The sequence below is a fragment of the Haplochromis burtoni genome, unplaced genomic scaffold, assembly GCF_018398535.1.
Source record: "Haplochromis burtoni strain Fernald_Lab_line unplaced genomic scaffold, NCSU_Asbu1 Contig_120, whole genome shotgun sequence".
Lineage (NCBI taxonomy): Eukaryota > Metazoa > Chordata > Actinopteri > Cichliformes > Cichlidae > Haplochromis > Haplochromis burtoni.
In genome coordinates, this window is record NW_024582481.1 from 1,357,095 (window position 1) to 1,372,096 (window position 15,002).

A 15,002-nucleotide genomic window follows, 5' to 3' on the forward strand; every position below is an offset into this window, starting at 1 on the left:
TTTATGTAGCACGGGAGCCAGGTCTGTTCCAGAGAGGTCAGTGTCTGGATTGTCAAGGATTATGAGGGATAGTATATCTGTACTGAGATGATACTGACACATGAAATGGAAATATAACCTTCAAATAAAATACTCAAGGCCAGAAGAATCAAAGACACACAAAAAAATCAGTCTTAATAGAAACTGAAAGAAGATAGGAGTTAAAAAAACAAAACAAACATGCAAACAGGCACAAGGGGTGAATTAAAATGTTACCACGACAGTGAAAAAGGTTCACATAACAATACTGGCATCTTGCTGTGTGGTGAATACAAAGACTCTTGTAACGGTTTCCTACTACAACACTTGTTTTGATTGGAGTCAGCCATGCAAATGCAATATACGCAACAAGGTCAATCCAGACACAGACAGAAAAACTGACAATACACATGCAGTAATTTGAATAATTAGCTTCTCTTATTAGTTAAAAAAAAAAAAAGAAGAAAAGAAAAGAAAAGAAAAGAAAAGAAAAAAAATTAGCAGCCACAGGAGGACAAGGAGAGTAAAATCACTCAAGGTCACAATGATTCACAAAATACTCGAACATTACTTAATGTACAGTATTTTCAATAAACTTTCTGCAAAGTGCTTAAACTGTGTGCTTTGCTTCATTACAGGCCAAACGCAGACCCAAGCCGGTGATCCTACCACGCTAAAGCTGTCTGGTATTGAACTCCTGCCCACATTCAAGTTAAAAAACATAAAATAGTGAACATCTATGATGTAAATAGATAATCAGTGACAGACATTTATATAAAAATGCTTTAGCTTCTTTTGTGCTATAAACATAGACGCTCCACTAAGTGATAAATTCTACATAATGGCTTTTAACATTGAAATGGGTTTGATACCAGAGTTGATATAAACCAGTCAATTGTACATTAGCCTTTAATGATACTGCTTCATAGGATAACTGAATTATAGCTCACTAGCTACAATGATCATGCAATTATATTTAGAAATGGCAGTTTTTGTTGCCACACCTTTCTCTCACACACTCGCACAAAATAAAATTCTCCCACTCTTTCATCCAAAAAGCAAACACAAAAAAAAGTGATCAGTGGTTTAGGAGCTTTTATGACTACAGCACACACCAACGTGTGTATCTCTGTAGTCTGAGCCACTGTGCACTCCTAATAACACTGCATGGACCTGTTTTTCCACTTCTGCTGTCTGCACTCCATCTACTGTAGGTGGGTGGCTTTCTAGGCTTCGGTTACATCAGGAAGTGGTCGTAGCTTTACCCTCTTCTCCATCTGTAATCTTTCACACTTTGGGTTACCCAACAGCCTCCGCCTCCAACTCCTACTGGCTGTCGAGGCCGTTGATGGATTTGGTCTTTCCTGAGTCCTTCTTTCTCTGTCTGGCTTTAGGGCTGTCACCGTCTACATCAGTTTCTCCTGAAACATGAAGCTCACATATTTCAAATGAACCCATAAAGAGATGTAACTGCACTGTGTTTCTTCTCATACATGTATGAGTATGCATATGTAAAGCACGATAATAAACACTAGAGGTCACCCATTTACAAGACAGCAACTGAATACTGGTATGCATTTTTTAATGTGGTGTGCTGGATGAATTACAGTGAAGTCAGTGTACCTTTAAATCCCTCATACACATGGTCAGCAAACTCTGCAAAATTACTGTCTTCACATTCTGAGAGGCTCTGAGGGGAGAAAAGGTTTAAGACACATGACACACACATACCTGTAACTGGACAGAGACCATACTGTACATGCATCACGGCTAACTGACTCCGTACAGCTTTCTCTGTAAACAACCCGATAACAACCCCTACAAGGAAAACCTTGAATGTTAATATTTACTAATGATCTTTGATGATTATTTAGCTACAGAGCATTAAGCATGGTTGGCTTCACCCAGGACATTTGGCCTTTTGCCATTCAGGCACAGATGTCAGTTTGTTGTAGCTTTATTTAGACGTAACAAGAGTTTACAGAAAGGCACTGAAGTGTGATGCCTGATGCTATTGCACTGATCTATATGTGAGTAAAGTTTTTTATATTGTTAATGATTGTGGGTGTGGGGTATGGCCAACCAAACCGTGTATTTGTTAGAAAGACTGAGAATAAAGAAACAAGTTGGGATTGAAATTAACTCCAATTTGCACGTTTTAAGTGCTTTTATGGATATTCACATTGTTTTTCCTAATTCCGATCATTCCTGTCCTCAACAGATCTGAAAAACTTCAGACTCCTGGCAACCACAGGTCACTAAGAAAACTATATTTTCTGTGAGACCGGTTGGCAAGGTGTTGCTAGTGGTCGCTGGTTGAAAATGGTCATATACGGTGCTGCACCGATAGCCTCTTAACACTTACTAGCTATCAGCTGAGCAGGGATACTTTTACTTTGAAAGTGTGACACCTTCAGAGTAAAAGTTGTCTCATTTGAAATGTTTTGGTTGCAGTGGTAAAGCACAGCTTTCACTTTGAGGGGGATTGTTCTCAGTTTCTTGTTGCACTGCTCTTCAAGTTCCACTACTGCTCTGTGAATAGTTCGTCTTGGTAAGTTTTTGGTGCAGGGACTACACTAGTTTCCAGAGGCTGCCAGGGGATTGTCGACTGGTCTGTAGGCCTGTGTGACTAAGGCCTTAAATTCTTTGTAAATGCTTCAAGGTCTAAAGCAGTTAAATGGAAAAACTCATGAAAGCTGAAGCAATAAACATACCTTTTCCCTTGGACCATATGTTTCTGCGTACCATACCATTCCATACAGGCACAGGAATGTAATGAAGGCCTAAAAACAGAATGAAGGGAACAGAAACTGTAAAATGATTCATGGAAAATGTGTAAAAAATTACTTGCAGCATTCATCATATGTTAGAATATTCATATTAAAAAACAAAGATATATGTATAAAATAAATTATACGCATTTCAGTGCACGATAGACCTTACCAAACACAACAGCCAGAGGATCACATAGAGGATCTGTGTTTTTGAGAACAAGTCCTGCCCAAACTTAATGCATGCCAAAGCCTCCAGAAAGGCTATTGCCCTGTGAATGAGAGGGAGGGGGCAAAACAAACACATAGTTCAGTAGTTTAACTCACTGGTAGCAAAAAGGAGAGAAATCCAAACCTAAAAATAACATCCAAATCAAACATGTCAGTTTTGGGCTTTTATCTGAGAGCAGTGCTTGGGTCACTGACCTACACATTTGAACTTTTTTGGATAAAAATATTCCTGATGTAGGTCAGCTGTTTGACAGCTTAGTCCTTGAGTGAGGCAGTGAAATGCCTGCATGAATACCACTGTTCATAATCTCTGGTAGCTCAGGTAACATCTCCTCCTTGAGCTGCTGTCACTGCCCATGGCTATGTGTACACAGCACTACATGTTCATAGGAATACAAGATGTTAAGCAGGCTTATTATTAACAATCTTTAAAATCAAGTTACTTACCCAAATACCCAACACTGGGTCCCAACTCTCTTGCACTGTGTGTCTGTTAGGTATGCATAATACTGCCTAAAGGAAAAAACAAAGCAAATTTTTAGCAAATTTCACTGGAACTTCTAGTCTGTGTCTCTGTTTCCTTTTACCCACCTGCCACATAATGAGGGTAAATGCATGAAATGATATACCTTACTGTTGGAGCTGTGATGATACCGATGAACAGGATTCGACACCAGCTAAGAGCATGGCTTGCAGGAAAGACGAAAATGTGCTTAAGGAAGAATGTGTTCAACTCAGTAAGCTGTGAAAAAAATGATAAAAAGAACTATAGTTAAAAACAAAAGCAAGTATAGCATTGTTTACAATTATTCAGACAGTAGGACATTTCTATTCATTTTACCATACTGAAACTTTAAACTTAAACTCACAAAACTCTATAATATACTCTAGCCGGCCACTTTGTTGGGTACACCTGTTGCACTTGTGCATAACGCAAGTATTTAATCAACCACCCGCTGAAGTTAGATGGAACCTTAAAGCAGATGTGCTACCTCAGCAGAAGACCACAGCGGGTGACACTCCTAACAGCTAAAAATAGGAAACTGAGGCTACAATTTGCATAAGTTCATCAATCTTGAAAAACAGAAGTTTGGAAAAACATAGCCTGGTCTGATGAAACATGATTTCTGACACCAAAGCATGGATCCAATCTCTCTTATATAAACAGCTCAGGTTGCTGGTGATGTAATGGTGTTGGGAATATTGACATAAGATAACTCACCATGTAGCACACCTCAGATAAACTTCACAAACTGGTTTCTTGAACTCGAAAATGAGTTCACTCATTCACTCACTGTAGGTCTGTGCGATATGACCAAAATCTCATATCCCGATATAAGAATTCTATCGTCCCGATAACGATATAAATCACAAAAATGTAACATTTTCTGTAAATTCTGTGAATCTCGGGCAGCTCGACTTGCGTGAAGTGTTTCCAGCTGCGCGTCCTTTACCCGGAGTCGAGTGTTTTAACCGATGCATGAAACTATACATTTTTAGACATAAGTTGTAAAGGCCGCCGTTTTCTTTGTATTTATTACACGGCGTGCTGCGGGGAAAAGCCTGTTCTAACGTTTGAGTCTAAGGTTTATTTTTTAGCACCTGGCGGCTCTTTTTTACTTCTCATCCGTAAACACTCTGCTCTTTCACGTGATTCAGTTTATTTTGAAAAGTCTCAACAGGATCTTGAGCTTTATTGTGAAAGGTGTATGTGGAACATAAACAAGCGGACATGCGAAGGTGTTACCGTCGCTGTTGCTAACGACAACGCATAAAAACAGGCGCTTGTCCGTCTGTAGTGTGGTTATATTAAATATAAGAGAAAGAGAGAACTTTAAGAAATTAATATAGCCACTACAGTGACCATCAGAACGATGAAAAAATATTGCCGTAAACAGTTTATTTTGCAACACCACGAAACAAGCGATAGCGTAAAGTGAAACTATAGACGTTTTTATATCATGATCCGATATATATCGTTATATCGAACAGCCCTAACTCACTGTGTACTCAAATGGCCTCCACTGCCACCAGATCTCAATCCAAGAGAGCGCCTTTGGGATGTGCTTAATGTAAGATTCACATCATGAATGTGCAGCTGATAAATCTGCATCAACTGTGTGAGGCTGTCATGTTGATATGGACCTAAATCTCAGGAATGTTTCAGCACCTTTTTGAATCTGTACATGAATAATTAAGGCACATCTGAAGGCAAATGTGGTCTTAAGACAAAAAAAATATATTAGCATGTACTACTAGTTATAAACAGAACTGCATTACCCTTTTTAATATTAACATACTGTATTATAAAATATAATTTAAAGGATGCAAAGGCAGCCAGGAAAACTTGCAGTTCAACTTTTCCCATCATATTTTAGCATTTTTAAAATCAAGCAGATAATATGAGAAGGACTTGGCTGTGAATACAGAAATGTTGCTGATATATGTTAATTAGATCTAATACAATTAGCCCTTTAGACCTCTGCAGTCTGTTCAGTGTCATCAAACTACATTTACTCTCATGAGGTTCACTTGTTGTTCCACCAGGTTTTTTAAGGATCTAACATTTCTCTCACATGTGTATGCCACATTAGAATAAGCACATAATTAAAATTTGTATTAATCAAATGTATGCTGTATTTGTTTATAGATCAGCTATGTACTGTTGTTAAGTTGACTGAATGGGTTCACATCCAGCCTGTACAACAACCGTGCAGGAAAAATATAGTAAGCTGTAAAGCTCTGATTTAATAAAATAGATCACTGTATATTTTATCATTGTTCAGGTAATTATTCAGACAAACAATATCATCCACGGTTTTTTGTTGTAGGTGGGAGGACCACATCACAACAAACTAAATGTGAGGCAAACACTGTGTCTGTGTGGGGAATAAAGTGGGAAAACAGCAACAGTACTGAGAGGTAATCTGAACACCTTCAATTTTATTTCTCTGTTAACTTTATTTCTCTTAACACTTTTTTTTTTTTATTTCGGGCTGTATGTGTCCATAAATTGGCATACTTTTTTGAGCCATATCTGACAATTTTGGCTATTTTTTAATCCAAAAATACCCATATATTGCCTCACTTCACTTTGTATTAAACCACCCACGCAAAACTGAAAAACATTTTTCAGCAAAACCCCCACAAAAACTAAATATATCTTGTGAATATAGTAAAAAGCCTTCCCTTTGTATCCACGGGGTAAAAACCAGACAATGGAAAAGTGCATGTCCTGCAGAAGTAGTCAAACTGTGGGACACTATCTGAAGATGTGGGACAAGTAATAAAAACGCTGCACAGTCCCACATCAAAACAGGAATCTGGTCACGCTGGTGGGAGAATATTTATAGCAATTGCACTGCTTACTCATTTCAGAAAAATGTAACATTTACTGAACTAATTTTGGGTTGAATTAAGGACACCATAAAAAAATTCTCTCCCAATGCAAGTCACACTTAAGAGTTTGGCAACAGTCACAGCAGTGCATTTAGAGGGCGCCTTTGTAAAAGCCCGCATTGGCAGATAATGAGGCGGAGGACCCGCAGCAATGTTTTTTCACTCATTTGGCCAGGAGCCTGTGTGGCTGAATTTAGTGAAGAGCAGCTCAACTGTCACCATGTGGAATACAGCTGTGCCATGCGCAAGCTCTTCAACTAATTCTAAAAGACTGCTAATTACTATTTAAGGCCTCAAGAGAGTTCTCAACTGGCTGAGAGAGAGAAAATGGAGGATGGTGCCGTTTCATCACCAAACACAAAAAGTGGAGGAACACCAGCCTTTAGCTTTCATCACCCTGGCAGCCTGTGGCTAGAAAATTTGGCAGCTGTACTCGACTTTCCAGTGGAGAGCAATGAAGCTAACTTAAATTCTCCATCGTTTTCTCATTTTCATAAAATGCTCCCAAGTAGTTCAGCCTGTCTCATTCTCATGGGATAAGCTTTTAACATGCAGCCAGCAGGACACTTGAGCATTATGTGGGTACATGTGGGACAGGTTTTAGATTGCAGCCAATTAGATTAGCCAGGACTTAGACGGCAGAGCACACAGGATGATCTCTGACTAGTCATCACTAAGTCACCATGAGACGACAAAAGCAGATTTCTCACGGACCCACCTGCCAAATGATCATGAACAGGTAGACGCCCGTCACTCGCTGCAGAGAAGACTTTGGGTCAAGCCAGCGTACATAGGTCCAGCTTGCAGGGGTGAACTGCAACACGGCTCGTTTGATCTTCCCTGTGGTGGTGTGGATGTCCCTGGATGGAAAGCATAGAAGGAGGGTTTCAAAGGCATGCAGATAGATTTTCAGTAAGTATTATGTTAATGTTAGCAGACAAAGCTACATGAAAGCAATACCATCACATGAATCATTCAAACCAATCCCCCGTGATAAAGATGTGGGGTTACTTTCAAAACAATTTATGAATCTTATCTACAATATAACTTAGTGCAAAAGAGGATAAAAGTTTAGACATAGCTGTAAACACATCCCACAACATAAACTCATACTTAATACTGGCCCAGTGGTAGGTCCTCATCTCCAAAAAGCGGCAGACAGTCATGCCAAGCCAGATTCCCCCTCCATTACACAGCAGAATATCAAGAATGACTTGGTCCCACCAGCATTCAGCAAAGTTAGGCAGCAGGTGCATGAAGAATAGCTATGGACACAGAAAAAGAACATTTAACAGAATAGTGTACAGAATACATGCACGTAGCCTGCAATATTTTGAAGGAATATGTAAAATCAAACGCCACAATTCTCCACAGGATAAACCACTGACATCCCCAGCTTAGATGACCTGAAAACTTCACCGTTATCAAAAGAAACAAAGAAAGAAAGGCCAGCGGGCAGAGAGAAAGTGACAGCTTGCGATGGCAACCTTATCTGCTGTGTGCATCTCTACCTCAGTAAGTTCCCACGTAATACTGATGGTCCAGCACAATCCATAACTTCGAATGAGAAGTGCCTTCATACCCCATCCCCAGAAATGGCTGAATGCAAAAATGTCAAAATGGCTCAGGATTCTCTCCCAGGTGATGACATGGCAGTTCACAGCGTATTCCTGCAAGCAGAAGTGCATGCAGCCTCATTAAAATGATTAATAATCCCTCGGATAGTGCCGCAAGTAGAGCATGTAAATCAACAGGAAAATGATTTTTGCTGCAAGCCTCCATCGCTCACCATTATGTCTGCCTCTCTTTTGGCATAGCGCAGGTTTGGATCCAGCCAATACATCAACTGCTTCACCTGCTGCCAGTTGAGGAAAATGATGAAAACCAGGAACAGGAAGTAGAGAACACTCAGACCTTGGCAACAGAAGGACACAATGTTAGTAGAGGAAAACCAAAGATCTGAATAAAGATAGATTGTGTGAAAAATACTCACCAAAGACTATTCGCCATATCGCTGGGTGTGGCCTGGTGAATGGACCTAAAGAGAGGTATATTAAGACGCTGCATGAAAGACATGTAGTAACAAAGTTCTCTTGACTTCTCAGATAGGGTAGAAAATAGCCATGTGGGTAGCAGTTCATTTTATTTCACTAATGGTAAGGTCTTTACTGAAGTTCCTCTTTCTTTCTAGCTACAGATCTTCTTGTGAGAAGCAGGGTGTTATTTACAGTTCTATAAAACACAAGTGTGTGTGAAGCTCCTTCTAAGCCACTGTAATTAAGGTCCTTTATGCAAACACACTTGACTGAGCTTCACAGAAATAATATTGTGCTGTCTTACCATTAGGAAATGCCAAAACACTGATGACAAGGAAGAAGGAGATGACCAGAATGACCCCCACCCAAAGATTATTGTCAGGGTTTCCATCATCTCTGCAGACAGGGAGGGGAAACAGAAAATTGAAATCTCAGCGACAGTCAGTTAACCTCAGTATCACTGCTTATATTAAGTTAAAAGGCACATTTTTACAAGTATGGTTAACATCCTACTTAAAACTAAAGTGATGTGGATGCTCTTTAAAATTGCTTTAAGCTTCTAAACAGCTGATAAAGAGATCCTATAAAGCAAAAAAAAAAAAAACTTTAAATCTAACATTATGAGTCATGCCCTTGCTAGTTACACTGTTGTAGCTAATGCCAACACAGGAAACAGAGTCCCCTATTTGGTGCCATTGTATAACTAATGGATTATTGCTATCTGACGAGGTTAAAGTCTAATTACCTCACAGATTAAGAATGTGACCCATTCCCAATTACTGTAAGTGCGCAAAGATAACGCTATAGTTAGCTAGCCTCCTAGTGTACCTGGCGCTCTCTGAGCATCACTGTTCCTGCTAGCACAGCTAAGCTAACCCATTAGCGAGCGTTAGCTGTGAGCGACTCACCTTGTGAACGCGAAGTACATCAAACTGAGCACGGTGCATGTCAGCAGCGTTATCGTGTGCGGCTTGTAGAAAAACTCGATTGTGATATCTTCGACCTGCTGCTCGTTTATCATTCGGAAATGCATCCTGTAATTCACATCATCCTTGCTTAAGGTATGGGATCCGCTATACACGGCCGCCATAGCTGGACGCAGCCAGGCAGGAGAGCAGCAGCAGCAGCTCCTCACGGCAGCATGAGAAAGTGAGCCACCTCGACCAGTGAAAAATACCAGGAAACACACCAGACACAGTGGAAATGGTTACATTACTAACGGTACAGCAAGCAAAGCAAGCGGCAGAATTAGAGATGAGGAAAGACTGTTAAGAGTCAAACTGTTCACTTCTGATGTTGATTGGTTTGCGTGCTTGCTGGGAGTGTCTCGAGGCGGAAGAGTTCACGTGCTCGTGTGCTGATTGTTTTTAGCATGGCTTCCAGGCAGGGACTTTATGGCATGAGTGACTGCGCACGTTCTTGACTTCAAAAATCTCTCAGTTAATTATGTGACTACACAAAAACGCCTTAATAAAGCAATGCATAGGTTTTGGTGTCTTGCACAAATTACAGGCGGACAACCGTTTGCATGTAAAATGAACGCGTTTCCTGAGTGTTTTCTCAGAATTGGATGCGTCACTTGTTTAAAGACTTAAGTTGGTGCGTGCTTGTCTCCCCCCTGTGGCCCCTTATGGTTTCACATGCCGTGTTAAACAAAGCTCTCCGCTCCCTGCAGGGGTCAGAGGCATCCTTTATACCAGCGGTCCCCAACCCTTTTTGCGCCACGGACCGGTTTATGCCCGACAATATTTTCACGGACCGGCCTTTAGGGTGCCGCGGATAAATACAACAAAATAAAACTAGTACCGGTACCGAAAAAAAGGAGATTTATTCATAACACACGTGAAAAGACCCAGGAAAACCGAGTTAACGATAAAAACGATAACAAAATAACGCTTAAAAACCCTGAAAACCATATTTTTCACACCTGAGCCTCAACTCTCGTGGCCCGGTACCAAACGACTCACGGGGCTTGGGGACCGCTGCTTTATACAGCCTTTCATCTGAGGTAAAAGAAGTACTCGCACTTAAAACAAATACTTTTCACATTTTACCTAAGTAAAAATATTTAAATGAAATGTGCAAAAAGTGCTTAAAGTATGAAAGTAAATCATTAGATATCAGGATATGTTTTTATTTACTTTATGGAAGATGAGCAGTCTAGACATGATTATATAAATTTTATATACTGCAGCCGCTAAATTAATCGTATAACAATCTCTTTCCTTCGACTGCTACCTTTAAAGGTCATCATCTACTGCCATCCAATTCTTCTTCGTCTGTCACGTCACAGCATGACCTCCTTCAGTACATCGATGAATCTTCTCTGTGGTCTTTATCCCATTTTTCTCCTGCCTGGAAGCTCCATGTTTCAGCATACTTTGCCCAGTATAGCTAATATCCCGGCTCTGCACATGTCCAAACTATCTCAGCCTTGGCTCTCTAATTTTTCTCCAAAGTGCTCAACCTCAGCTCTGAAGTACTCATTTTAAATCCTGCTCATTCTGGTCACTCCCTAAGCATCTTCAGCTCTGCCAACTCCAACTTGGCTTCATGACTGTTTTTAGTTGTTGTTCTTTTGTTTTCCAGCCTTTCCTGTCCAGCAGCTTTATAAGATTGAATCACGGTGTTGCATGCATTGTTGTGTCAAACACATTAGCTTTGCCACGAGAAGTTCTATAAACTCTCTATAGGCTTGTCTTGTTAGTCAGTTTCTTTGTGTTATTTTTATATTATTAATATATAGTGTAACTGTAACACTACCAAAGCTGACAGACAGGGAGGGCCTCATTTTTTTTGTCTGTATCCAAACCAGAGATCACACCCGATCTCACAAACATAAATTTACTAACAGTAAAATAAGCTATTATTATTCCATGGGCGGCTGTGATTAAGGTGGTAGAGCGGTCATCTACCAATCAGAACATCAGTGGATCACCATGTGTCAAAGTATCCCTGGGCAATGCTGAACACTGAGTTCCCCCAAATGCCTCCATCAAAATGTAAACGTTAGTCAAAGCACTTAGGCATACATAAAAGTGCTGTATGAATGCACTCTGTGTTTAAAACACACTTTTCTAAACTTGCATTGCAAAGTTCAATACATGGGAAAATACTATTGCGTCTAAACTTACTGTAAAGCAATACAGTGACTGATTATTATCTCAGTACACAAGCAGCAAAGCAAGTTTGTTGAAGAAAAAGGGGCCCGTGCAATAAAAGCAATTTAAAATAAAAGTGAAAATACGCAACAGTAGCAAAGATCAAGTGAAATCAAGTGAAACCAGGAAATGTTCTGATTGATGTGCATCTTAAGAAAACATTTAAAAGAGGTCGCCAACAGTGCTGACCTCATTTCAGGATCAGATAAGTGTCCTCTGCCCAAGGACCTCAACTACAAGCACGCCATTATATAGCTGTGTTATGTTACATATATACCAGATCTTAGAAGTCACTAAATCCTAAAATCAGTTCTAAAACAAGCTATTTGTCATATTCGGTGACCTTTGTTTCATCATTTTAGGTTTTTAAAGTAATAATTACCTGTGATCTGAGAAAGTGGGGCGGAAAATAAAACACATTATTTCCTTCTTAAATACGCGCAAGTCCAAAGCAGATATTGACACAAAATCAAGTAACACACAAAAATTTATTTATAAAGCACATTTAAAACCAAAGTGCTTTACAGTGAAAAGAAAGCGAAAAAAAAGAAAGACTTCCTCTCGAAACGTTCACACTATCTGCACAAAATAACAAAAAGCGCCCCTCCATCTGCGGCCCTAAAGATCAACAGTTACTGAATACGTGATGAAAGTACAAACACCTTAAAAGTAAATAAATCTGCTCAGTTGCTTTATTTTACTGACGAGTGTCTGTGTCATTTTTCATAAACAGCAGAAAACAGCTGCAAAGGCAGCTGATTTTTTTTACAAGATTTTAGGATCGCGCAGAACAATAAAAAGTTCTTTACACACAATATATCCAAATACCTTGTTCTTACTTTATGTTTCTTTATACACTATATATCTTTAAATTGCTATCAATAATCAGTTATTATAATTATATTTACACATATAAAGTATTTGTTCCCATTAAAACTATTACATCTTACAGACTGCATTGCATGCTTCACTTATTTTCTACTTTGTAGCAAACATAAAATAACCCTTGCTTCTCGGATTCTTTTGTGCATGTTGTATCGGGGTAGTAATACATTTACACAGGATACAGAGCAAAACACACAGAGAACTGTTTATTTAAAAGTATATGTGCTGATTCACAAACACCATAAAAAACACATAATGCTAAAATGCATTAAACAGCAAGCAGTTAAATCAGTGTTTACAAATGGCAAAAAATACAAATACTGAGATTTTTTGAAAGTTTAAATTTCAGGAAAGTTTGAGGAATTCTGTCAGCTTGTCTGCTCAAGGATCCGGGGAGCAAAAATCTCTGTGTTATCGTAAAAGTCAGAGACGTAAAATCAAACTAGGAGTTGATGACAAGCACTGGAGTCCAGCGGCACCGAGCTCACACCTGTATTATGTTTCTCCACAAATATTCTTGTTAAAAAATTATTAATGTTCAGAATTATGGTTTGCATCTCATTAAAAAAACAACTACTGTACGTTTACCTTTTTGCAAAAATCAAAGACAGCTTACAAACACACTTTTTCCTTTTTTTTACTCAATACAGATGTGGCCGCTGCTTTCATATGATCCAGAAGTAAACAGGGGTTGCAACTTGTGACTATTCAAAAAGAAAAATAATACATACAAGTTATACTTGAGCAGCAGTGCATGACAAATACAGGCTTTCACAGTCGTTGTTTGTTGCATGCTGAGGAGCATATGACACTGACAGGAAAGTTAAATGTAGGTCGTTCGCGGGTTTCCATCTGTCACTAAAATTCAGTCTCCCTGTTTCAGCAGTACGGTGGGCTGCAGAGAAAAACGATGAAGATCATTATTATTATTATTATTATTATTTATAAAATATCTTGTTTTTGCTACAACTGTCTTGGAGTATGTAAAAAAAAAAGACATACCAAAGTGTTGAAATGTTCTCTGCACACAGCTTTGCTCAACCAGTAGATCAAGAATATGGCTATCAAATTTTCAACAACCAGCAGGGTCATTATCAGCACGCTGATTCCTTGAGCCACCTGTAAAGCAAATCAAAAGCAGGTCGAAGTAGTTCAACTTAACTTGGAATTAAAAAGAAAAAGCAAACCAAACAAAACGAGAGTGACTGTAAGCCGCAGCTTACCTTGGCATCGGTAGGATGATAAGGAAAGAAGACCAAGGCGAGAGAAAATGCTGCAACTGACCAGAAGAAGCTGATAATGTTCAGAGAGAACGACAGCTTTGTCTGAAAGATTAGAAAACACATTTCATTAGAAGCATCAACCGCACCAGTGCTACCAATGTGGGTTTAGCGTGTTCCCCATTTAGGACAACAGTCTGAGTTCGAAAGAAGAACTTTTTAAAGAAGCTCTCCGTTCAGGTTCAAGTGAATGTTACATATCTATAACTGAACGCATCTGTGTAAAACCATAAAAACTGTTTCCTGACATAATGAAGTAATGATAATTAATACATGCATAATAATATATTTTTTTCCCCTGATCAAGGCAATAGTCACTGTTATGTCATAATTTTTATGCCAAATTGTATGTAATCAGCAGAAATTTTCTTTTCTATGAAAAGTAATTTCACATGAAAACAAAACCTTAATTTTAAATCAAATTACTCACCACATGCATGTTTGGAAATTTTCCTGCAGCAAAGGACAGCATACCACAGACCACAAACTGCAATAATAATACACATAAATTGTTGAAAGCATGAAAAAAATTCTTTCCAAATAACAAAAAGTTTTAGCAATTTGCTTAAATCCCCCCAAAACAAAGCATTTTTGTTTGTTTTTACCAGAATACTCGGTAGAGTGTAGAGGAGCACGCTTGGACTGTTTTTTTGAACCAGTCCAAGTGTGAAAAGAAACACACCAGCGATGGCTTGAGCTGCCTGATAAAAAAGAGAAATCATACTAATAAGCAGAAAATAGTGTGCATAATGTATAAACAAGCAGGGAATTATTTGGATGAAATGCAAATTATTTCTTTACACTTATTTAATGCACGGGCGCCTGCCTTTCCATCCGCTTAGAAGGAAGTTTAAACTTACTCCCATAGGTGTAGGTTTCCCCTTAATAACAAAGACCTTGTAGGAGTCTCTGAAGACACAGTGGAATTTCTCTGGCATCAGCTGACCATCTCGGAGATCCCTGAGACTTCCAATTGGAATGGTGATGATCATCGATTCATCACATACGAATGTCTTCCTCATTCTCCTGTGAACGAGATGAAAACTCTTTTAAGCACCTTGTAGCAGTTGCTGAGGTGATCTCTGCAAAACACGCAATACCTTTTTTCTTCTTCCCCTCTGAAGTTGATTCAGACTTGAATTTCGCTTCTTTGGCTCTTCTTTGAGTTTGACAAGGAAATGACCTGACGCATCAGTTGTCTTTGTTTCTGAAATCCCCCCC

The 15,002-nt window shown here is 39.1% G+C and overlaps 2 protein-coding genes across 2 annotated transcripts; both read right to left on the reverse strand.

The window, feature by feature from the left end:
- Positions 1-502: 502 nt before the first annotated feature.
- On the reverse strand, positions 503-9,913 carry ptdss1a (phosphatidylserine synthase 1a). The gene is made up of 13 exons (XM_042223795.1): positions 9,364-9,913; positions 8,760-8,851; positions 8,413-8,457; positions 8,209-8,333; positions 7,931-8,089; positions 7,533-7,684; positions 7,138-7,279; positions 3,650-3,762; positions 3,468-3,533; positions 2,962-3,061; positions 2,733-2,801; positions 1,642-1,708; positions 503-1,439 (listed from the first exon to the last, which is right to left on the reverse strand). The coding sequence occupies exons 1-13, from the start codon at positions 9,543-9,545 to the stop codon at positions 1,345-1,347; spliced, it is 1,407 nt and encodes a 468-aa protein (XP_042079729.1). The 5' UTR covers positions 9,546-9,913; the 3' UTR covers positions 503-1,344.
- Positions 9,914-11,021: 1,108 nt separating this feature from the next.
- On the reverse strand, positions 11,022-14,996 carry LOC121815033. Its single transcript, XM_042223796.1, has 7 exons — positions 14,882-14,996; positions 14,642-14,807; positions 14,387-14,482; positions 14,212-14,268; positions 13,725-13,826; positions 13,504-13,620; positions 11,022-13,396 (listed from the first exon to the last, which is right to left on the reverse strand). The coding sequence occupies exons 2-7, from the start codon at positions 14,801-14,803 to the stop codon at positions 13,367-13,369; spliced, it is 564 nt and encodes a 187-aa protein (XP_042079730.1). The 5' UTR covers positions 14,804-14,807; positions 14,882-14,996; the 3' UTR covers positions 11,022-13,366.
- Between the last annotated feature and the right edge of the window lie 6 nt (positions 14,997-15,002).